At 40.4% G+C, this 25056-nt stretch overlaps 2 protein-coding genes across 2 annotated transcripts in view; one reads left to right on the top strand and one right to left on the bottom strand.

The window, feature by feature from the left end:
- OSBPL10 (oxysterol binding protein like 10) overlaps positions 1-11804 on the top strand; it is a 79816-nt gene extending 68012 nt beyond the window's left edge. The window contains exons 8-11 of the mRNA XM_005423391.1: positions 6795-6981; positions 8420-8602; positions 10821-10974; positions 11696-11804. Coding sequence (XP_005423448.1) covers positions 6795-6981; positions 8420-8602; positions 10821-10974; positions 11696-11740 — 569 coding nt within the window. The 3' untranslated portion in view covers positions 11741-11804. The remainder of the gene's footprint in view (positions 1-6794; positions 6982-8419; positions 8603-10820; positions 10975-11695) is intronic.
- Positions 11805-16600: 4796 nt separating this feature from the next.
- Positions 16601-25056, bottom strand: part of STT3B (STT3 oligosaccharyltransferase complex catalytic subunit B) — a 28770-nt gene continuing 20314 nt past the window's right edge. Inside the window, exons 11-15 of the mRNA XM_031058890.1 lie at positions 25041-25056; positions 22519-22692; positions 21436-21549; positions 20213-20425; positions 16601-18253 (exon numbers count right to left, since the gene is read on the bottom strand). The exon at positions 25041-25056 is cut by the window's right edge and continues 153 nt beyond it. Of these exons, the coding sequence (XP_030914750.1) occupies positions 18173-18253; positions 20213-20425; positions 21436-21549; positions 22519-22692; positions 25041-25056 (598 nt within the window). The 3' untranslated portion in view covers positions 16601-18172. The remainder of the gene's footprint in view (positions 18254-20212; positions 20426-21435; positions 21550-22518; positions 22693-25040) is intronic.

Raw genomic sequence — 25056 nt, 5'->3', positions numbered from 1 at the left:
CAGTGCAGCCCAAGCATTTCTGTTGCATGTTGAGGACTGGCAATGGGCAGCAAGAAGTTGTACCACTGAGGCTTTTCTGTCATCTGAAAAAAGCAAGCCTAAGCCTGACAGCCTCAGTTTAAAATGCCAGCTTTGAAGTGCAATTCCTTCACTTGAAACTGCACTTTCTTTAATTTTTTTGTTTATTTATTTTAGGTCCAGGGAAGTCTTCCTGATTAACTTGGTGTGTGTATTTGTCAAGCTGTGCAAAAATTAGAATCATCTGCAGATGCTTCTTTCTTATGTGCTGCATAAGTATAAATTCTGTAGTAGATTGAGGTCAGTGTGAGTACCAGGGAATAGATTGCTGAACCAACAAAAAGGAGCTGTTGGACTAAAAGTGTGGAAAATCTAAGCCTGTATTTTTGCACCTAGTAATGCAGGGCCTAATAATTTTAGTGATGTGAAATATAATGTGAAAATTTTTTCCTTGTTGTTTAGGGACATATTAGAGTTGCAATATTTCATATGGGGTGAGTTGGTCTAGCAAAGTTAGTGAGCTGGGCTGTGGAAAGGTGCTGATAGTCAGAAGGCATATGAAGCTATTCAAGGTGGGTAGAAACTAAAGTTAGCTCCTTGGAGAGAACTTCACACACCAAGGTTGCCTGGTAAGGTTGTAGAATCTTATTTTAATCTTTTAAAAGCAGATTGAGTTTCTGGATAATGAAGTATCACTGATCCTACTTTTGATGAGAGATCCTCAAAATCTCTGGGTTTTGATTGTTGTGGGAGTTTTTTTGCTACTGTGCATTGGATGACCAAACTAATAATGTGCTGTTGTTGGGATTTTGTCTTGTGTCCTTCTCCTTTTTTTTTTTTTTAATTTCCCCTCATTATGAGCATTCAACCCTTTTTTTTTGCCTGTTGCTGGCATTAAACTACATATATGTGGGGGCCTTTCACTCTTTGTAAGACCAGAAAGGATTTTAGATGTGGCATCATGTTACTTAAAAGACAGTTTCCTTGATGCCTCTTAATACACCAGTGTCCATTTTGAGTCTTGGGTTAAATAATTCTGCTGTTGGTTCAATATTAGGTTCATTATACTACAGATTAAATCAGTCCTAATTGAAGTGTGAGAGGGGAAAAGCATCCTTCCAGACAGAGTGTTGGAGAACTGTAATTAATGTTTGGATAATTTAGTGGTAGTGAGTGACCATCTTGTTCTAGTCAGATATGTATCACCACAGTTCTGTCTGACCAGGTTGCCCAGAGAAGTTGTGGATGCTCTGTCCTTGGAGGTTTCCGAGGCCAGGTTGGATGGGGCAGTGAGCAACCTGGTCTGGTGGAAGGTGTCCCTGCCCACAGCCGAGGGTTTGGAACAAGATGGTTTTTAAGGTCCCTTCCAACACAGGCCATTCTGTGATTCTGTGATGATGACCAGAAACTTCATTGTAGCCTAATGTTGAATACAAGCAACTGAGGTGTGTTTTGAACAATCCAATGTGTCCCTCCGACACTTCAGTGGAGCTTTTGCTACTGCAGTTGGCTATTTGCAGAAATAAAGTAGTACTGAATTTTTGGACCTATAGCATGTGTAAAGAATATGGTAATGTGTCTGTGGAGGCTTTGAATCATACTTTTATATCAAGTCCTTAGAGGTATAGAGCATATTGCTTTTTATGCTTTTTGTTAGAAGCTGACATAGAATGTCATGGAAGTACAAAGGTTTATAAAGGAATTTAAAGAATTAGGGGATTTAAGGATGGTATGGTCTTGGCATACAAAGGCTACAGCTCAGTGTCTCAGTGGTGTGATTTTTTGTGTGTGTCACACCTCAAAGTGACTAAGATTTTTTTGTCTCTCTGTGGTTTTTGTTTGTTGATTCAAAGTTAAGTATCAGTTGCACTGATAAGCACCAGTTGCAGAACAATTGGGAGAGCACTGCTGGAAACCCATGTGGGGAGCTGTTTTATATGCTAGCCTTTCTTCATCTCTGGTTATGAGTGCTCTAAATCTGGCTTGCTAATGAAATCTTGCAACTTTTTTTTGCTGTATGACAAAACCCCCATTCTTCAGAGTAGTCAGCACTGAGTTTCCTCATGAGAAAGCCACCCGGAATAGAAAAGAGGGTATTTTGCATAAAAGAACTTAAGTTGCATGTGCAGTCCCTAATTCTGGTTAATGTTGATTATGTACTAATGAAAGAGTGAGGGAGGAGATGAGGCTCTAATGAACAGGGTCACATTAAGATTTAAATTAGCAAAGGATGAGAAAGTCAATATAAATATTAAATGGTTTTTATGTGGTCCACAGAATCTTAAAAGGATACTGGTTGTGAGGTAAGGGTGCTGTGGTAAGCACACCTCACTGTCAGCTGTGCCTGTTCCTTTTCTGCTCTTGGATTTTGGTTCAGAGCAGCAAAAGCCAACAAAAAGTGTCATCTTTGATTTATGGGTTAATTTTGCAGAGAGCATAAAGTACATTTAAATGGATTGGTCTGTATTGTCAAGTGGCTAGTTACATCTGATGTTTTCACTTCTGCTATTTTAAATGTTTTAAAAAGTAGTGAGGCATAGGCTTCCAAAAAGTATTTTTTTCTAAATTGAAATCAACTTGAAAAGATCTGATAGGTGAGTAAAAGGTTCAGTGCTCTTTCCAGGATAAATTTAAAAGAAAGCAATGGATGTTTTTTCCTCTCTTTTTCTTTTTCTTCTGTTCAAATACGTGTATGTGTATGGTTTAATAGATGTACAGGTCTATAATTTCTAGTACTGAGAAATGAGTGACTTAAAATTTATCAGTCCCAAAGCTTGATTGCTCCATGCAATTAGAGCTAGCTAAGTATTTCCCTAAGTAGTCGTTTTTGTGTTAATATTTTTAGCCCAGTGTTTTTAGAACCATTTTCATATAGCATGGCACTCATTACTTAATTTAGCAAATGGTTCCAGTCTTTGAAAAATGAGCAGTGCTCAGCACAGCTGCCTGGAAGGTTTGAGACAATAAGAGCCCAGTTCTGGCATTTCCTGGTTTCCTGTGAGGGTCTGGGCAATTGGTGATGCACAACACGCATGTGGGGCTCATCCCACACATAACTTGCTCCTCTTTGTGTGTTATGAGAAACACAGACAGGGTGAAGAGCTGCTTAAATGGGAAAGCTGCCCCAGGCCCCTGGTGTCCCACGTGCCATTTGTTGTTCAGATTGATCTCCATGCAGGCGGTGGGAAGCATTAAATCCCACATGTCTCTTCTGCAGCTTATTGATCCAGAGCCTCCTCTGGGGTTTTTTGTCAATATGTGTTACTGGGAAATCAATTCACAAAGCTGCAGCCTCAGTGAGGGACATGTAAGAGTCAAACTGGAGAGTGATATGCCAGGCCCATCTCTTCCTTTAATGCAGGCTGAGGGGTTGTGGAAAGGGGTGTGACTCTGAATACATTGCTGGAGTCAAAAGGAGGAGTAAATGGTGTTGAGGACATTTCAAGGGGGAATTTCAATATCCTGCAATGGTTTTTAACAAATTCACCCTTCTCTGTAGCATTTTTTCCTAACAAACCAGATTACTAAATCCGCTGTTCCTCCCAGAGTACTGGTCTGGTGTATTCTTCCTTGTGTAATTGTTGCCTATAAATGCTTTAGATTTTTTGGAAGTTTTTGAAAGAACTCTTTGACATGAGGGGAAAAAACTAAAAATGGAAGAATATTCTACGGCTTTTCATGTGTATTTACTTATAGCCATTTTCAAAATAAACTTGAATCATCCCTTACAGTAGGGAAGCAAAGGAAGAAAAATGGCTTGTGTATTTTCCAGCAGTTGTTTTTAAAGATCAGTTGCAATGTAATGATTAAGAGTAGATGCAAAAATGACACATTATAAAGTAACTCTTAGCTTTCAGTTAATTGGCTTTTAATTTCTCAAGATTGACACTTGGCAGGGTGGGGAGTTACTTCAAATTGTGGTACTTGTTACAAATGTTGAATCTCAGTGTAATTTTTGGCTTCCTCTCCCCTAAGGGAGCACAGGTCTCTGTTCAGTGTGGTGCTGTAGCCACAGTGTTTGTGGTGCTTCATTTAAACGAGGTTTTGCATGTGAGCTCTGTGAACAATGGAATGCAAAGCAGTCAGGTTAATTCTAAAAGTATTATCAAGTCATGGGTATTTCAGATCTGCCCTTTAATCTCTTTTAGACTGTAATTATGGAGCTGGAGTCACATTTCAAGTGAGATAGCGCTTCATTAAAAAATGTATTTATTCAGGTGTTCAAGGAATTCAGAAAATATGCTACTGGGTGCTAAAAATACTGCCAAGAGAGCTGGGTTCAGTTTTTAATATCTAACCTGCTGTGGTGGTTAAATATTTACATTGAAGGTCACTGCTGCTGTTTGCTCTGCACTTTAAATGTGCTTGGCAGCACTGCAGCTCTGAGCCCCTCCCACCTGACTAGGGAGAAAAAGCTCTTGATCCCATCAGGGGGACAGAGGCAAACCTGTACTGACCCATAAGGAAATTGTGTTTATCTTACCAGTTTCCTCTCACACGAGGAACATCACATACAGTGATGGTCAGAAGAGGATGGGAGAGGGAGGGAGACTTTTTACAAGGGCATGTAGCTACAGGAAAAGGGGTAATGGCTTTAAAATGAGAGTAGGTTTAGGTTAGATATGAGAAAAAAATTCTTTACTGTGCGGGTATTGAGGTGCTGGAACAGGCTGCCCAAAGAAATTGTGGATGCCTCATCCCTGGAAGTGTTCAACGCCAGGTTGGATGGGGCTCTGAGCAGCCTGGTCTGGTGGAAGGTGTCCCTGCCCATGGCAAGGGGGTTGAAACTCAATGATCTATAAGATCCCTTCCAACCCAGGCCATTCTGTGATTCTACAATTCTTCTTTGTTAACTTAACGCTATTATAGCATCCATTTAATGAGTTGGATAGCCAGAGTAGTTTTTTGAGTATGACTTATTCCTGTCTGCATGTCCAGGGTGAGCTGGGTAGTTCAGCCTCCCTGCAGTGTGTTCAGCTGGGATGTCTGTGCAGGTGTGAAGCTGAGGAAGCTGGAGGCAAAACGTGTCTGTGTGTTCTGGCTGTGTCCTCCTGGCCTTTCCCTGCTGCCGGGGGCTCAGCACGTGGCACGAGGAACTTGTAGCTTGCCAAGACTAAATGACTAAAGGTCCTTTTGAGACATGGCTTTTCTGTGTGCTTTTGCACTCCCAGCTCCTTGTGTCAGAGCTGCTGGAGGGGACGTGCTGGCTGTGTCACTGCTGGAAGGCTGAGGTTGCAGAGGTTCTGAGAACAACTGCATGAAGCTGTTCTGGTTTGCAAATGTTTTCCTGTGAAATAGTTCAGAAGGCAGAAGTGACAAATTGCAGAGTTTCCTGTGCTTGTATTTAGTTTTGTTAGCTGGAGCCAATATTCGAGATCAGGGCTCTCTTAGAGCTCTGTGCTTTTAATTTGGAGTGTGCTTTAATTTAAATTTGTGTTTCCATGCAGTGTTAAAGGCATATTTTCATATTAGCAGCAGTAGTGTTGTGTTCCTATTTAATGCTTTTTCTTCATTAAATGTGAGATCACTTTGAAAAAGTAGTGTCAGTTTTCCCTTAAACAGATAGATTAATCAACACCACTAACAGTGTGTTCTTCCCCTGCCTGCCCCAGGGTGAAGGCAAATGGGCTCAAGCTTATCTTGCTACTAAACCAATACTATTACTGTGACAAAATAACTTTCCTTTCTTTTTTTTCCCAAATATTTCTGGGTTGTGAGTTCTTCCTGTAATAGGTTATTTTCAGTCCCTGTTGTGAAAAAATATTTTCAAAGCTGTCATTTTTGCCTTTAGGCAGTTAGTAAATGGGACACAAAAGACTGTAAAACTCTAGCAAAAAATGCACTGCAGACATTTGGCATGATCTAATTCTGCGTGCAAGGTTTATGGTGCTCTTTTCCTGGTCTTATGTCCTGTTATCCTGAAGACCAAACTATAGGTTTTATGGGGATAGAGTCGTATCCTTAGCCCCGGGGGAAGCTGCAAAGGTCTGATCAGGAAAGCAACTTTCTTTGTGCAACTTCCAAGTTATGTTGAAAAACTGCTGCTGTTGTGTGTTGGTTTTAGTTACAGCCTCATGGTGCTGAGGGTGGAGGAACCTTTACAGAAAGAGATGGAATTACCAGTAATTTTCTCTGCATGGTAGGGACACTGGATTTGGTGCTGATAGAGCAATGTCCCTGCTGGGCACCTCTTTGATTATGCAAGATTTTTTCAAAGTCTGCATGAGAAATCAGCCATTTGGAAATTAAAGAGCAAAGTTAATAGGAAATTTGTAGATGTCGTGTTTTCTTGTTGTAGCCACAGAGACTTAGAGCCTTTCACAGCATCAAGAGGGAATTAGTGGAGGACATGGCTGTTTCTAACTGAATGGAGGAGTGAACAGTCCTTTGGCCATGCCTGTATTTTTTCTGGAGGGAGATTATGATACAACACTGAGAGAGCATCTGAATTTTCAGTATGGCTTTTTAGGTGGACATTCTATGTTTATCCAGCTTTTAACAGTAATACAAAGTAAGGAATCCAGTCAGATTTTCTGCAAATTTGCTTGGTAGCAGTCAGTATGTCAGGGTGCACAGTCAAATGAGATGCTTTTGAAAATGCTTATTGGAAGAAACTTGTTCCAGAAAGCAAAGTTCCTTAGCAGACAGTGCTCTCCTTCAAGGAGGGCTGCACGTGCTCTCCATGGATGTGCATTTTGATGGTGCTAATTGGTCAGTGACCATCAGATCTTATCAGAGAACCTTTTCTCCCCTCACTTTCTCCTCTTCCTGTACAGGTGTCCTTCACTTGCTGGAACATGAAGAGGAGTATGTCTTCACCCTGCCCAGTGCCTACGCTCGCTCAATCCTCACCATCCCCTGGGTGGAGCTTGGAGGGAAAGTCAACATCAGTTGTGCCAGAACGGGCTATTCGGCCACGGTCACGTTCCACACCAAGCCCTTCTATGGAGGGAAGGTCCACAGGTACAGCAATTACTGCCTTACTCTTGTTTACCTGCTGCTGCATTTCAGGGGAAAGGCTCTGAGGCATCTGTTCAGTTCTTCTGTTGCAGTATTTTATAGACAGATAGCTGAAGTTCTTTTCCCACTAGTGCTGGAGATGACTTAGAGCTCTAGGGCAGTTTATTGTAGCAATACATATGATGTTGTTTAACTGAATTGGATGTATTTCTCTCATTAAAATAAAGTGAATGTATCTCTCCAGGCTTTGTTGCTTGTAAAAGTTGCTGTAAGTGTAGGATCAGAAAAATGTATGTGGAAAACGCAATATTTCTGCTACCCCAGCTGCTGCTTCTGTGTGAGTCTTGTAGATGAACTTGAGGTGTTCCAGGTGGAGCTCCTGAAAAGAGGAGAGAAGCAAAAGTGTCACTGCCCATAGTGGTAACTCCCTGCTGGGGACTCCCATCTCTGCACTGAAATTCCAGATGGTGAAAATCTTATTTACCTTCGTTCCCCTTTAGTAAGGGTGCAAAGAGGTGCTGTGCAGGACAGCCTTCTGTCTTGCTTCCATGCTCAGGTTGATGTCCCAGGCATTAACATCAAATCCCTTCCTTGTTCTGTTGTGGACTGTTGCACTGTCCAGAGGAGACTGTGCTTTGCATGGTTGCCTCTGTTTTATTTCAGATGGTGTAACTATTCTTCCATATGTGTGTCAACCATTTCAATGTTGTGTTCAGGTAAATGTCCACATGAGGCTGTTTTGACAGGTCTTTTCTTTACAAGTTTTAGATTAATAATTGGTGCCATCAGGGTGAATAAAATTTTGGGGAAGTTGTGCTGTATTACTTTAGTAATTAAAAAATGAGTTTACACATTACTTTACATGGCTTTCTAAAGCACATGTGTGTATGCTCATAGACGCATTCACAGAACTTCTCCCTGCATTTCAGTTTTCCAGTCCTACCTGTCTATTTTGCACACTCTCAGACCAGTTCTTTGACTGGTGAGGTGGCTTTAATAATTTCCTCTCAGCAGCTGAGAAATGAACTTGCAGAGCTAAAGAAGAAAACAAAGATACCCAAAGTTTTTGATGTGGGTCTCTGAACAGCATTATGTTCAGGCATGAAAGTATCATGTATTGAAAATGTCACATGAATGTCAGGGATTGTTTTTCAGGCTGCTGAGGTAACCATTTGGTCTGGGCTTGAGCCAGGTATCACAGTTTTAAGTTGGATTACTGCTGTATTTAGTTAGAATGTCATCCCCAAGTTGTTGCTGTGTTAGAAGAGCTTTCCTGGAATGAGTCTTTCTTTTGTGGAGGCAGCATCACTGCTTTGCTCGAATAATTGATTTGTGGAGGTAGAAAGCTGCTTGCACCCTTAGCAAAGTGATGCTGTCATGTGCTGATAATAAATGGTACCAGTTATGTCTGTGGTCTGTTTTTCCTTCCCCCTTGAATCAGGGTTACAGCCGAGGTGAAGCACAATCCAACGAACACCATTGTGTGCAAGGCACAGGGAGAATGGAATGGCACCCTGGAATTCACTTACAGCAACGGAGACACCAAAGTGATTGACACCACCAAACTGCCTGTTATCAGGAAAAAGATCAGGCCCATCGCAAACCAAGGGCCACTGGAATCAAGGTAAGTGTGGTGATGTTCACAGGGGACCCAGGGATGAGGGAAGAGATGAGAATCTTGACTCCATGTTTCAGAAGGCTGATTTATTATTTTATGATATATATTATATTAAAAGAAAATGATATATTAAAACTATACTAAAAGAATAGAAGAAAGGATTTCATCAGAAGGCTAGCAAGGAAAGGAAAGGAATGATAATAAAATCTTGTGACTGACCAGAGAGTCCGAGACAGCCAGACTGTGATTGGCCATTATTAAAAACAACCACATGTGACCGATCAAAGATGAACGTGTTGCATTCCATAGCAGCAGATAATTATTGTTTACATTTTGTTCCTGAGGCCTCTCAGCTTCTCAGGAGAAAAAAATCCTAGCAAAAGGATTTTTCATAAAATATGTCTGTGACAGGTAAGGGCAGAGGCTTTGCAGCGCTGTCCTGAACTTTGGGTGGGAACAGAGCAGGGAAGCCAACTGCAGCTCTGAGTGCTGTGGTTCAAAAATTCCTTGCTTCCCACAGCACAGAAATCTGAGCACAGAGAGCTGAGGCTGTGTATTGGTTCCTTGGAGCATAAATTACACTGTAGTGATGAATACATCAATTTTGTAGATGGGGGAAAAGGCCTGTATTTGTTTTAATGAGCATCTGGAAGATGGAAATGCAGTGTTTTCACCTGCTTCTTGGAGTGATTGCAAGATGGTGGGCAAATCAGTCAGTTTGTTGCAAGCAATTCAAAGTGGTATATATATTATATGTTGCATATCATTGAAACTGGTGCTTCATGCTTTGTATATTTTAGAATATGTATTTGTATAAATATATATAAAATGTGAGGCAGTATGAGATATAAAGACACACATACAGGTGGTTTTGAGGCTCTTGGCACCTACATCATATGCCTAACTCGGACTAGGTACATTAGAAAAAAACCTGTTCTGTATTTGCTGTCAATAACTGCTGATATTTATCTTCAAAAAAATCAATACTTTAATTGAATTTAGGGACATTTTATTGAAGGATTTAAGAAAAAATAGGTAAACTACATTTTATTATCTTTAAATGTCTTTTTATTTTATAAAGGTGTCTTGAGTCATTGTGTGGGGTCAGATACAATTTGTCTACTTTCTAGACCACTTGCTTATCCACAAACTCATTTCTCCCCTGTAGTGTGGAACATAAAGATTGTAGTAAATAAGGAAACCAGTCACTTTTCAGTGTATTTGTTGTGGTTTTTAGATACTAGTCAGCAAATTGCATCCATCCAGTGGCTCTGCAGGATCTGCAGTTTATCACATTGTGAACACAATCTCATTTAAACAGCCCTGGACATATGTGAAAGCTATGGTTGGTTTCAGACAGAGAGCAGTTGGGATTAGATATTAGGAAGAAATTCTTTAGTGTGAGAGTGGTGAGGCACTGGAACAGGTTGCCCAGAGGTGTGGATGCCCCATCCCTGGCAGTGTTCAAGGCCAGGCTGGATGGAGCTCTGAGCAGAGTGGTCTAGTGGGAGGTGTCCCTGCCCATGGCAGGGAGGGAGGAACTAGAGGATCTTTAAGGTCTCTTCCAACCCAAACCATTCTATGAAGATTTTTCTCAGTGCTTTTATGGTCAAAGCTTCTGCTAGGCTGATATAAGGCACTGTATCTGAGCGTGGTCAGCTGTGTGAGAGATGTGTAGCTCTGTGCTGGTAAATATTGTAACTGGGAATTCAGAGCACAGACCTAGAGGGGCTCCCTAAAATCAGTTCCTCTGCTAGTGACCTCGTTGGACGAGTCAGTGTCCCAGTTCAATGCACTCTTGCGTTTCGGCTGACACTCCCTTATAATTCAAAAATTTACCTGAAAAAAAATGCAGAATTAAACTCCTGTTATTCGGAGGGTGGAGGAACATCAATAAGGAATGTGAACTGGAAATGGTAGAAATAAATCCACCTGCTTTGAGAAAAAAAGCTCAGGTGGTGAAGAGAACATAAACAGAGTCTGCTGAGAAAATTGCACTGCAAAATACTGGGTGAATCTGAAAATCTGAGTGAATCTGAATCTGAAAATCTGAGTGAATCTGGTCCACAAATGTGATGAATGTCCTAGGAGAGTGATGCTGTGGGACTTAGAAAATGGACATGGATATTGTGGCCTCAGCCTGCTGCCCACCAGTGTGGTGTCCAGCAGCAGGGGCTGTGGCAGAGCTGTTGTCACCCTCCCCTGTGCTCTTGTCCCTGGGCAGGCGCCTGTGGCAGCACGTCACCAACTCTCTGAAGGAGGGGAACATCGATGCTGCCACGGAGCACAAGCACCGCCTGGAAGAGAGACAGCGAGCAGAGGAGAGGCAGCGGGCGGCGCTCACAACTCCCTGGAAACCCAAATACTTTGCCAAAGAGGTACTTGGAGTCTCTTGGTTTAGAGACCTTTAGCAAGTTCCTGCCCAGGGGACAAGTGAATGTCTGTGGATTTTGTCATGAGCTGATGTTGTTATGTACCACTGGTTGCTTAAATTTTCTTTTTGACAGAGTCTGGCTCTTGAATGAGAGCAGTGGGCTTTTCCATCTTCATGTTGTGGACTTGTTCACTTTACTTCAGTTAGATTGATTTTGATCTGGATTTCTGGTTCTTAATGTTAGGCAAATAAAGTGATGTGTTTTTCTGTAAAATCCTGCCCTTACTTCTCAAATTCTGCATACTCACTTCCACCATAATCTTAGCATACTAAAATGAGCACAATCTAGGGAGATTTATCCAGTGTAAGTAAGCACTGACATCCTAAACACAGTCTTGGGTTTCATCTGTGTGAAAGGAAATGAATTTTAACAAGTTCGTCTTTCCCCTTTCTTGGAGGAAAGGTGGAGGGAAAATGAGACTGACTGAGGGAATTGTTCCATTAGCTGGTATTTAAATTGGCATCTCTTGCATCTCTTCTCATTGCATCTCCTCCCCCTTGTAATTTTTTCCCTCCTGCCCACATTACTTGTCAATTCTTTAAACACAGAATTTTCAGGTGACAGGGATGGCTTCTTGTTTAGTCTTATTTTAGCTTTTGTGTGGACATACATGGATCTGGTATTTATAAATCTTGTTTGTAAACTCTGCTTAATTTTCTTACAGGGCGACGGTTGGCTGTACGTGAATCCTCTCTGGAAGACCCATTGACAGGAGAGAGCAGTTGCCTCCTAACTTTACCTGAAAGGCATTAAAATGATACAGTATGTAACTTCAGGATGTCCTTGGATAGGTCCTGTTCCAGAAGATCCCCATGGGAAGCTATGTACTGTGAATGATACATCTCACAATAAGCACGAGCTCAAGTTTATTCAGGAGCCATTTTGTGTGTGCAGATCCACAGGCACACAGGCACAGGTCCCTAAGTACCACGATGTGCATGTGTTGTGTGTGTTATTGACACTACATGTAAACAGTACCAACACCAATAGCGACTCAAAGACCTTTTCCTCCAAGCGTTAGGGCACAGAACCCTGGCTAGACTCGGCCGGGGTTCCCTGAGTTGTGTGCTTGCAGGATCAGGCCCTGTGCTAGTATTTAAGAAAATACTTTTTTATTAGTACTGGTTAAGGTTTTTCTATTTTTCACTTTTGCCAAAAATGTTTTGCACTTAAAACGTGACGTGTCTGTTAATGGCAGTCGATCTGTCTGAACAGTCAGCGAGTAACTCTCTTGGATGTAAGAATGATCCACTGGCCATGCTCGCTCTGGGTTGCCCAGGTCAGGGTGTGTTTCCTGTCACTGATGAGTGTGAATTTCCTGCCACCCTCTAAGAAGTAGCAATACCTTCTCCAGAACGTTGTTCTTCACACTAACCTGTCATGTCCTCACTGCTTTGTCTGTTCATGCTCCAGCTGTTCAGTCCATCTCTGGTCACCACCCCTGAGCCAGCTGCTCTGGTAACTTTGATCTTGCTGTGTAATGTTCTCTAGCTGCTGGCATGCCAACACTTCTGGCTTACATGTTCCACTAAATGGGGTTGCTTCTGATAAAACATCTGGATGTGTAGAGGTGATGTAACTAGCCTTCCCAGATAAATGGTTCCCTGATGTAAAAGTAACAATTTAGTAAATTATTCCACCGGGACAGTAACTTTATGAATTATATAAATGAAATGGGATACAATTTGTTTTGTAGTGTTAAAAAGAAAAATTAAAACATCCTGTCGCTTGATCTTGCTTTGGAAGGTACCCACTGTGACACTGACAAAGTGGATTCTAGAAGTGTGTTAAGGCTTTGTCACTTTTTAGTTTGTATTTGTTGGAAATTAAGATGATTTTTAGAGAGGTGGCAGCAAAAGGCACACGTAAAATGTGCTCAGTGCTCATTTTGCACAGTGCCCCTTAACAAAACCACTGTATTTCTAACACACAGTAGCATGGATGCCTGTCTGTAGAGCTGAGTAATTTCGTGCCTTTTTTCTGCTCTGTTCATACACTGACTTATGCTTATACTGCAGAGATATCTAGGTCACAGCACTGCTCACATCTGTCCTTGTGTGTCCTGCATTTTGTATTTTTGGTAGATGTTAAAATCTCTTGAGCAGCTCAGAAGGCTGAGCGGAGGAGGTGTGTGCAGAAGGAAACATTCCATTAGTTGTTCCTTTGGATTTGAACTTCAGATCTCTATTTAATGAAGGTGTGGCTACTTTTCCTCCTAAATCTATTTAGTCCTCTTGTCTGTCTCTTTTTTTTTGCACATTAGAAAGATTTGTGTTCTAAATGATTTAAATCCTATTTTTAAAAAAAAAGTGGATTGTATGAGCTTGGTTTTGTAACTGACACTTTTTTTTTAAGAGGAAAAAAAATCTTATTTTTTAGGAACAGTTGATGTAACAGTTTTCTGTAACAAAACCAAAATGATGCTGTTGCAGTAATCACTGAACTGCTACTGAGTATCATCAGGAACACTTGTACTTTATCACCTGCAAGAATTCACTTTGTAATGGATCCACTCTTGTTCTCGAGATTAGTCTGATAAGTATCTAAAAGTATTCCTACAGTTTGTAGAATCATCACAAAGAACAATGGAAAAAGCAGAGTTAAACCCATGGAACATCCTCCCAGAACTCTCTCACACACCAAAGAACAAGACACATACTCACTAAATAGCCATTGCAAACCTCTGTGTCTCAGGCATGCAGGCCTGGGCCCCTGAAGGAGTAGACCTCTTTCAGCTGGGATGGTGTGACTGTCAGGGCTACAGAGATGCTGTAGCTGTTCTTTTGAGGAGAAATTTGAATAATTTTCTGCTTGTAATTTATTGAAGATTTTCTGTCTGCATGGTTGGTTGTTTCTGCATGCCGAGGACATTGCACTTGTGCTCTGGCCAATGTTTTGTTCTGTTCTGATGCTATGAAGAATCCCCTGATGCCATTATCACTGCTTCTTTCCCAAATTAACTTGGGAGACACGAACAGAAAAAGTCCTTTCAGAAAAGATCCCATCAGTAAGAGATTCCAGAACAAGATTCACAAGTGTCATTTTATTTTTCTGATAGTATGTGTTCAGTATATTTTGCAGGACTGAAAAGTAAATATTCATAAGCCTTATTTCGTAGGTTGTTCCAGTAGCTGTCTTGGAATTGCAAGTAAATACTTTCCTTTTCAAGTAGCTGATGTACACTGAATTGTAATGTAAAAACGTCCATGTACTTCAATTTTTATTTCTTTTTTGTGCACACCTGTAGAAAGCCTATGCAACCTTTTTCTTTCTTAAATTAGAAATGTTCAGAAAGAAAATTTATACCTTTATCATTTAAAAGATGCTCTGGCAGTCTCTTCTGATTTGCCTTCCTTTCATAATTTGTGAATTTAAAATGAGAATGCTCATGAATAAAAGATTTGTTTCATTTAGTAGTGGGATGCCCCTTCTCTTTCCATGGAAGCCTTAGTTCCGTGGTGTCAGTCACTGACTGTCCAGGAGCTGTGTGTGACACCCGAGCATGGTTCCCATGGAAGTGATTTGCTAGGTTAATCCACGTTTGCTGTGAGGCTTTTCCACCCCACTTACTCTTCCAGACACTCTGAAGGTTTTTGTTTAAATTGGATATGTCTACCCAGGGAAAATGGGGCTGGGCAGCAACAATGGCTTTAGGAAAGGCTGGGGAACATTGCTTCATTTTGGCAAGTAAAAAGGAAATAGGTGAAGGTGTACCCTTGCTTCTGAAAATCCCATTTCATATAATCTTTATCACCAAGAGGGATTCTTGATTAGAACCTCTTAAAACACAACTCTACATTATTACAGCATTGGGCACTTGTGTGAGGAGAAAAAAATGTTCTTAGAAGAATCACACAGATTGTGGTCAGCATTTTTCAAGTGTTAGATAATGCCCTTCTGGTTTTTTTTAAACATTCATCCACAGTGCTGGAAACAATCTTGCTGGAACACTTTGTTTTTATGCAAAACGGAAAACAACACCGCCTGTAAAGAGGGCAGGAAATGCTACCCAGCTCTGTTCCTTGCCTTCCGTGGCACTGCTTCAAGGCCCCATCCCGGAGCAGTTTATCCACTTGGGATATTAGTCACATAATATTTAGACACAGCCAAATATTATTTTTTTTTTCAGTTTTTACTCCTGATGAGACTGGTATGTACCAGGGGCTCTGTCAAAGCATTCAGCTGCTTTTTCAAGAGTAAATCTATCAAGATATTTAATTAACAACTTTCCTCCTTGTTATGAAATTACTTCTGCAAGTCAAAATATTTCTTCTGGGATTACCAACAGCACTGTCTGCCTCACTGCTCCCACCAGTAATGATTAAGAGATACAGAACCTAGGCAGTATTATTGAATTCTAGACACTTGCAGCTTTAGTTCCTTAGCAACTGCTGACCTGAGCCTGGCTCACGTGTCTTTTGTTGTCTTTGGTTTTACTGGTTTGGTGTTTTTTGAGGTTTTTTTTTTTACTCTTTTGTGGCAATTATGCTTCAAAATTTGACATAGTAGAACAACAAAAGGAAAAAGGATGGCTGGAGCTAAGGAAATAAACTAGTCTGGGAAGTGTGTGTGTGATGAAGAGGGAAGATGCTGATTGTCTTTGCTGGTAGAAGTGCTGTGCAGTTCTCCCAAAGAGGCAGGAGTTAGTTCATCTGTTTGATTCCAGGATCGAGCTGTAAACAGATCCAATGTGCAGACTGGTTCCTGAAGAACCAAGGAAGGTGAGACAGTGCCAGTTCTTCTTCGTAATGTTGCTTTTTCTAAATGGATGCCTCAATGACTCCCAGCTTTTTATTTCATTTTAGCTGCAGAACGTTGGCAGAATCCTTGAAGTCGTGTTAGATTTAGGAATAAAGTAAAGCTCAGGTAAGTAGGAGGCAACTTTAGGCCCAGGTTGGCTGGGATCCCTGCAGTTGGCTTATTTTTATTTCACATGCCTCAGATTCACTTGTTTCTGCTGTTAAAGTGAACACTGCTACCTAAGGCTTAAGATACTCTGTCCAAATGTAAAGGTACAAATCTGGTACAAGTCTGTCCAAATGTAAAGGTACCTGAAGAGGGGAGGGCAATCTTGTATTTCCTTTTTTAAAACAAGGCTGAGCTACTGCTAAGCCACAGACTGACTGGCAGCCTCTGTCCTGCTGCCTTTCAGGTGATCTTCCAAATGTTAGATCCCTTATTTCTCACCCATGGTCAGGATGCAGAGTGGCTGGGAAGCAGCACAACTAGGAATCGTGCATCACATCATCACTCAGCCCTTCTGCTGGTGGGTGAGCAGCTGTAGCAGCTTGGGGAGCTCCAGATGCTGGAAGGAGTTGCTGCAATGTGTGGTTGGGAAGGCAGGCTGCTCTTTCCTGGAAGTATGACAGCCACTTTCATTTCCTCATAGCAGAGGCCCTGGATTTGGCTTAGTTTAAGCTGAAGGGAGTTAAGAAGATGCTGTGGCTTCACTACAGCAGCTTGGTGAAGTCAGGAGATTTGCAATATGGAATTCCAATGTCTTAATTTATGACTACGACTACAAACAACATGTTACCAAGTTAATCACAACAAAACTGACACAACAGCCTTAACACAAAACTTGAATTAACTTTATTTTCCCCTACAGTTGACAACTGGTCTGCATTGAGCTTTAAAGCAACAAAATAAAATGAAATCTCCAAACGACAGGGGCCAGAAATCCAGATTTAATTACCTTTGTGAAAATGTTGCAGCTGTAATATTCGTCTGTATAAACCACTGAAGTCAAAAATGAGTTCATAAATCAAAAAAATATTCTACACCTTGGGAAAGAAGTCAGCAGTAACATTCTCACAGAACACTGTAAATTTACATTTTCTTCATGAAAGGTACATACTATTCTGCATTTTACATCAAGTTATTGATGCAAGATTTGTTTCTATAAAAAGTTACAACCTGTGGCAGGAAAACAAACTGAAGAAAACCCTTTCATTGTAATTAAAGAAAAATTTCAAGTCTGTATAAAGTTTCCTTATATCTGGAAAGTGAACACGTTCAGTCTCCATTTATATTTTAGTGCATTTAATCTGACAGTTTCCACCACTTAAAAAAAACCCCAAACCGAACCAGTATAAAAGACAGACAAAGCAAATAGCACTAGAGCAGGAATTTCTTCAATTGATTTAAGCACTCCAAATAAAATGCAGAGAAACAGATTTCCAGAAAAACTTCCACCCTTGCCAGAAAGGCAGTGAGGGCTGAAGAGGTTTGCAAATCTTCTACCTCTGATAGCCACAGAAAAGGGGTTTGTATACCTATCAACCTTCTTTTCCCCAGTAACCAGGCTATACTTGTTTTACCAATGTAAACATTCACCTAAAATAGTTTAATTTCTGTTCTGAAGCACCAGCAGCTCCATGGTGCTCAGCTGTATGTTGTTATAGCATTCATTACTGTCGTTTCAGATCTTTCAGGAGGTTACAAATTTAGCCCTTGTATCTACAGTGTGCAAGATTTGCCTTGTCTACCTTGTGAAATGACAGTGTAAGGCAGCAATACTGCAATCCCGTGTTGAACAAAAGCAGCTTGTCCAATTCATCTGTCCTGTCACCTCTTGTGAAAACTGCAACTTTGCTTCTTACACTCCAGCTCAAAACCAGCCTGCAGCAAGAGTAAAAGGACACTGAAAGAAACCATTGAAAAATAATCATGGGAGTAACTTGTTTTGAAAGTTGAATTTGAGAGAGCTCTGCCATCTCTTTCTTGTTGAAAAAGAGTCATTTTCAGATGTCACCATTCCAGTTTTCATACTGCTGCTATTCAGCTGAACAGTGTTCTCCAGAAAAGATTGACAAGTAATGCATGTGCCAAGGACCAAATTACAGGGTTCTTTGGTAAAGTCAGTCCAAATTTTCAACAGATTTGAAGGATAATATGTACCAATAAAAAAATGCTGCTAGACTTGGATAGCAGCTCTGTCTTGCTTCACATTACAAATCTAAAACAGCTGTTCTCAATAAGCCAATATTTTTAATCAGACATTGCCTGAAAATTTTGTACAATAATCTGGACCAATGATGGTTCTGTACCCTCATGTTGCTGTGAAACATGATTTGAGCTAAAGGCAAAGACTGGTTATCTCAAGGACAACTGCTTCGTATTAGCAATCAGAACAGTGTGTTTAAACTGTCTTCCTGTTGGGTCTCTTGCCTTTCTTTAAAATTAGTTTATTCTTAATGTAGCCACGCTTCCTTTTGGAGGTCTAAAAAGAAAAACAGAACAACAGGTATTAGTTAATGATTTAGTCTTGACAGCGGTTTCATGATGTGCATTCAATGCCTGAGCTTTAGATTGATTTTAAAGAGCTTAAATGCTAAACCCTCAACTAGGCATTATCCAGTTATTATTTTTAATGTTGGATTGTTAATTCCTGCCTAACAGTTGCTTTTGCACAAGATGTGCTTTTGTAACCCTGTCTACTAGATCTGTAGAATTCTTTTCAAAGCATATGCTGAGGCAGAATTAATAATTAACCAATATGATAAAATTCTAATATGCCCAAAGAGCAAAACTGACATAAGTCTTAGTTTTGTTTGGAAATACCTTCTTGCATCTTTTGCACTATTTTATCTTCTTAAAAGTTAGGTAGAAGTATTTGCTCAAAGCAGCATTTTTCATAAGAAAAAAGCCTGAACAATCCCATTTTAGTCTTCTAAACTCTGCTGTTGGTCTGTAGATTGCTTAGTTAGCACTTCCTGTACATTCCTTTATCAGCCTGTTTTAGATTTTTTTTTTTTAGGTAGTAATGAGGGGGACCCATTAATGTTGGTCAAAGGTAAAATTAACTTCAAATTTGTGTACGTAGATTGTGGCAGGTGGAACTGTACATTCAACACACCTGCCAGGAGGCAGCTCCCACCATTGCTGCACTGTGCTGTGCTTACCAGCAGGGTCTATTATTATTTTAAAAAACTGCATTTAATGAACATGATACCAACAACATGATCATAATAAAGTGAGATAGATACAAACTAATATGTAATATTCAGATACATTGAATCTCTGAGGTTCAACAATGTCCTTCCTAACATGACAGGAGATGGACTGAATTTCCAGTAAGGAAGCAACTACTGAAAAACTGTGGCTACTGAAGAGCCCTCAGACTGTATTTAAGAAATCCTAGTTTGTATTTAAGAAATCCCATGCTCTCCCTGGTTCTCTGATTTCTTAAGGGAAAGTACAGCCTGTTTGTACTGCAGCCTTCACAAACTGCATCAACTTCTAGACAGAAAACTTACACTTCCAAGGCTCAAGTGGGGTCAGTGCATCTATCATAGATAAATACAGCCTTGCTTGTCATTAAAGATCAAAAGTTACAATGTTAAGTGTATAACAGGCACAATAAAGCTTATCATTTCAAGATATGTCTACCTGCAGTGGCAACTCCCAAATGCCTTATTTTATGTACTTCCCATCAAATCACAGAGATAAGCATGTTTACATTTAACATTCTCTACTTGCAGAGAATGTTCTTTACTTGTATTTCCGTGACACAGTTTAAGTCTACTGCCTATACTAGTTTGTTAGCCATGGCTCTGGAGCTCCTTTTGCAACATCTATTTGGGTATATAGAAAACAGATGTTGTGAAGGAGAGGGCTGCTAACAGTCTCCCCAACTCCCCTGGGAACAGGCCTTTCTTAATAGGCTGAAGGAGGGCAGCACAACAAACACTTTAAAACCGTGAAGATGACTTCAAGCAGTAAGCAGACAGACACTAAAGTTCCATCAACAAAAGTTTCATATTTAATTTATTTCATACAAAATTGCCATTTGTAAACTTCTAGGCATCACTACTTTCAAACAAAGTCAGAAAGCAACTTCCACATTTAGTGAGCCATAATTACTGAAACATGAATTGATGTACTTTAGAGATTATACTTCCAGTTACATAAAGACTTGAGAGTTGTAACAGCCAGTGACACACTCTATGTCGAGTCAGCATTCTGCCTAAAAAAAATCTAGCCTTGTGTCTTCACATGCTTTTAAGTTAAGCAGACAGTAAATTAACAATTATTACCAGCAGGCAGGTCTGATATTGGACACTAACAAGAAGAGTATCCATAACATTCTGGCTAGTGGAAATATATAATTCACCAGCTGTGTGATTCACTGTTAAAAATAAACTCCTGACCCCTTTCAGTTACTTCACTGGGAACCCACCTTCTTTGACAAATACTTCTGTTTCGGTACAATGTTGGTTACTCTAGGTTTGTGATCCAGTGTCTCTCTGTTGTCTAGTTGTTTGACCTTGTATATTCTAACAAGCCAGTGCTCTGAGGTAAAGGCTTCCTCCAGATGTTTAAATTTAATGTCTTTGTTGCCTATCTCCGCATTGCGTGTACGGTCAAATCCTGGGGGTGTCCGAAAATCCAGCTATAAAAATTAAAGTTGCATGTGAGTTCAAGAGAAAACCCAGAACACCAATCACTGCAAACTGTGAAACTTCATACTGTAAGGCAATGCCTTCAGCTGGCCTGAGTCAAAGGGCAACACTTCTCTTGCATTGGTTGCTCTACTACACAGAAAAACCTTTGATATCCTAAGGGACAAATTCATTCTTACTCCTACAGCTGTCACAGGAGACAGTACTTAATGTCTCAGCAAAACTACCCTGTCTGCATTCAGAGATGAAACAACCCAAAGAACAGTCTGAGCTGCAGCAGCCTGTGGTGTTTTTTCAGCAGAGCTGCTGCCTTTCTGCTCTTGTCTATACTGCAATTATTTGGACTTCCACAGTTTTCCGTATAATCCAGAAGTAGTTCACAATTATCAGTTAAATTTGGCCCCACTGTGTTACAAGTAAATCCACTGAAAAAAGAATTCTTGTGCGAATACATCAGAAGGAAGGGCCCCTGGTGGGGGCAACAAGGGAAGAAAAGGAAAGGAAAAGACCAAACAGGTTTAGCTCCATCCATGTGTTTGGTGCTCCCAAAGGGGAGTGACAACTGCTGCCCTTACTACACAGTGTAGTGTTGTTTTATGCACTGACGTGACTTGGAAGGAAATAATGTTGTTTTTGACAGACATTAAACAGGCAATAGTTCACTTGCATGTTGCTATTACAACAAATAAATCTAAAGCTCTCCAAAATGTCACAGTTGATGCTTTAGTGAGCACACACCACAGTGCAATCAAGATACTCATGTGGGGCAATGTGAAGGACACCAAAAAATGAAGTACAAGTGTGGGTTAACAGCAGAAATGCTTTTTGCTAAAGGTTATAAACAGCAGACCATGACTGGAGGTGTTTTAATTTGTAAAGCTCACTCCTACTGCAGATTCTGCTACAACAAGCAATGCTTAATTTAAAAGATAGAATATACATCAAAATAATATTTGTTTTCTCACATTTCTGTTAAGATTCAGAAGAAGGTAGCACTAACCTGCATCTCTCCAAATCTGTAATAGGACATTTTGTACATGAGGCAGTTCAGCAAAGTTGGAGAGCCTGCCTTGTCTACCCGGAATTCTCCCTGAGGGGTAAAGTAATCACTTTCCTTTAACGAGAAAAGAAGATACAAAGAGTCAATGCAAACTAAAATCTTAAGGGAATTTCTCATTCCTCTCCCCACAGAAAGACACCTAAGAATCTCAACTGGCTATTACTGTTTAAAAGCTGATTTAAGGTAACCTTAAAATGAAAGAAATGGTGCTCATTAAAGGTGAAACAGTTGCAAACTACCTGGTTATAAGCCAAACCCCAATGGATCAGTTTTCCTAAATCTGTAGTTTGTGCTGTTAGAAGTTTTGTCACATCATTTTAAGTGGTTCTGGAAAAGTTACCTCAAACTGTAAAATTTAGTTGGGCATCTATTCTTCAGAAAGGCAATGAACACTTTTTATTGTTAATACACGAGATCTGCAGGGTCACTATAAACTTCATATATTCTCCATGTTTAAACAATTTCTGCCATTTTCATCTCAGGTACAAGATGAAAGTACGCACATGGGCTACTCCCTTAAGCTGGTGCTCAATATCTAGGAGTTTTTGTTAGGCTTAAGAAAATATTACTACAGACTTCTGCAATCTCAGAGGTGTTTGAACAGCTTAAACTCTACATAAGTCAATATTAACACTTTCACTTGTCTCCTGCTATTACAGAGTTTGAAGAATTTGTAATGCTGTTTAAACAGTCTAAACACTCCTACTTTTTTCAAGCTTGTGATGATGCACAAAGAGACATACAGACAAGAATTACAGGAAGAAAATCCTACTTTTAGTATCATGCATAAACGTGAAAAGCTTTTGAAGCTACTGACCTTTCAGAATCAAAGCCATTGCAAGAAACTGGGCTACAGGCCACTGCACTCCTACTATTCTAGAAAAACAACCCCAGCACATGTTTCAAATAAAATGGCAATTAAGTAGTAGAGATTTCCCTCCACGGTAGTGACCACTCCCAGACAAGTGATAACATAAATAAAAGGGTTTTTAAAAAAAACCAGAAAGTAGAGGTTCCACTTACCCGTATATCTTTGGGATGTTCCCCCTCTGCTATTCTCACCATCCACAAGAACTTATTAATATCATCACCAGAGTAGCCAATCACACCACCAAAAATAATCAAAACATAATCCACATCCAGGCTTCTCATGATCTCATATGCTGCAGACTCATTTGATGACATTGCCTTTCCCACCTGTATAATTGCAAAAATATCTTAAATTTCTGCATAGCTGCCTATGGAACAGCTCCACAGATCAATACAGCCAGACCAAAGCCCAAGAATCCTGTGCCATGTGCTCTAGGATGGCCCTGCTTGAGCAGGGAGGTTGGACCAGTGACCCACTGCACTCCCAGCCTGTGGTTCTGTGATTCTCTAATGTCTACTTGTCAACCAAAGCCAACATTTTCATTCTAGATAAAGAAAACCCACTGTGAATATTTAGAACCACAAAAGCCCAGCCTAAACTGAAATATTTTCTCCTCTATAATAGGAGTGCTGCCTGTTGAAAGAAGTGTTTTGGGTATGAAATGTAGCAACAAGGGTTTTCCTTTTGTGGCACCTATGTATTCTTGAAGTCACAGCTGTATTACCAAAAGCTTAAGTTGCAGAAAATACCTAATTACAAATTATTTTCAAAGGTTTAGGCACAGCCCAAAGTGTACAAATTATTTGAAATGTGATTTGTTTTTTCCTCGAGCTGTCCTTCATTAATAAAGCAGCCATTGTGCATTGCACTAAGTAGCACACAGGCACCCTCAGCACTGAATTCAAGGTAAATCTACACGGAGAAAATGTCAGAATAAAACTTTTTAGAGCTTTTTAGAGTATCCAGCATCTCTTGTATCCTGGTCACTTCCCACACTTAAAAGAATTTGGTCAGTAACTGGCATGCAGTTCAGCAATTTTGTTTGCTCTTGAAGCTTTTGTCCTTAAGCACAGTAAGGTTTTGCTGTAGTCTAAGGGAGTAACTACAATATACATAATACTGCACCTGACTTGGTAACATTCAGCTAAGAATGTAATTAGAGAGCACTAAGCTTACGCAGCAAGCTGTCATAAGACCAAGAACCTCAGCTTCTTGGCCATTATCCTAATTAATGTGATGTTATTTGCCAGATTTCCATCTCTGTGCAGGAGAAAATCATCTGGACACATCTCCAGGGCATGCCTTGTTTACAGCACAAGTGCAGGTATTGGCCACAACACACATTTATTGCTTGGGTCCCCCTTTATGGAGTCTTCATTCCAAAATGGAACTTGACAATGCATCACTCATACTCAAGAGAATTCTTTACTGAAAGCCATTATAGCCAGTTGCTGCAATGTGTGTGCTTACTGTGCTTACGCAACACAGATGACTTCCACAGTCTCTATTCACAGGATGCACCTTGTCCTGCAAGAAACTGTGAGTTTGGATGCAGTATCTGCATTTCTACCTCTTGTAGCAGAGGGAGGCACACAGGTATCAGAGCTGAGTGTCCATTAAAACACACCCAATGCTGTCAGGTCACCTACCAAATTAGAAGTGCCTCGGAATACATGGCAATGCACGTTGACTGACATTAGACTGATATTAACACCATCAGTACAATTTCTCAAGTTCGCTTCTAGCTGAATGTGAGTTTCCTGCCCTGTAAAAAGTGTGCATGTGTGAGATCTCTTCCCTCAACACACATTTTCTGGGACTCTTCTCAAAGCACTGCTTCATTAATTTGTTGGCTTTGTACACTGCTTTTTGGCAGATCTGGTCCACAGCTGTACTCACTACTGACCCAAGACAGGAAGAATACAAAAAACTATCCTAATTATCCTAATTTCTTGAGCCCTTCCCCCATCCTGCCCTTGTAGCAAAACATTCTGGGAAGAAATGTGATTGATGAGGAGTCATTGCAGAGCACAAGTTGCCCAAGGTGGTGCCCTGTAACCACAGGCAACACTAACACCCTGCCTTAAGCACACATACAAAGGTTAAACTTACTCCTCAGAAGTGAAAGAAATTAAAGGTGCAGTCACTTTGTCTATCTGCAAATTTGAGAAGCCAGAATTGCATTAAGTCTGCTACACTTCCACAGCTAGTCATAAATAATCACTTCCTGTGATTTCTCAGATGTCTGAAAATTTGTCAAATCCTGTGGTCAGTTTTCACATGCCATTCAGAAATCCACTCAGCAGTGACACTGCTGAAATGCAAGGATCCTTACTTTGATAGGCCAGTAATACAGTGGTACCAGCTGTTACAGCATGAATCCCAAGGGGAATGGTTACCTCAGGTATTGTCTATCCTCCCCCAAAATAAAGAGAAACTGAAGTGGAAGTTTTTTGGAAGCTCCAAGTAAACAAAATGAAAACTCTGAAGCAAAATTGATCCCTATACTTGAGTTTTAACAAATGAAAGAAGTATGTCGCTTCCACATTTGTGTTTCTCACTCTATGCAACCTCTCCTTAATATTAATCACCCTAAGAGACATCTGCCATTTCCTACTGGACTGCAGTGTAAACATTTTGGTGTTTCTGCTCCCTAGAAAAGTGCCATCCTTACCAAGGCGATGTGGCTG

This window comes from Geospiza fortis, unplaced genomic scaffold (genome assembly GCF_000277835.1).
Source record: "Geospiza fortis unplaced genomic scaffold, GeoFor_1.0 scaffold231, whole genome shotgun sequence".
In the NCBI taxonomy this organism is placed as follows: Eukaryota; Metazoa; Chordata; class Aves; order Passeriformes; family Thraupidae; genus Geospiza; species Geospiza fortis.
This window is presented reverse-complemented; position numbering and strand designations above follow the sequence as displayed.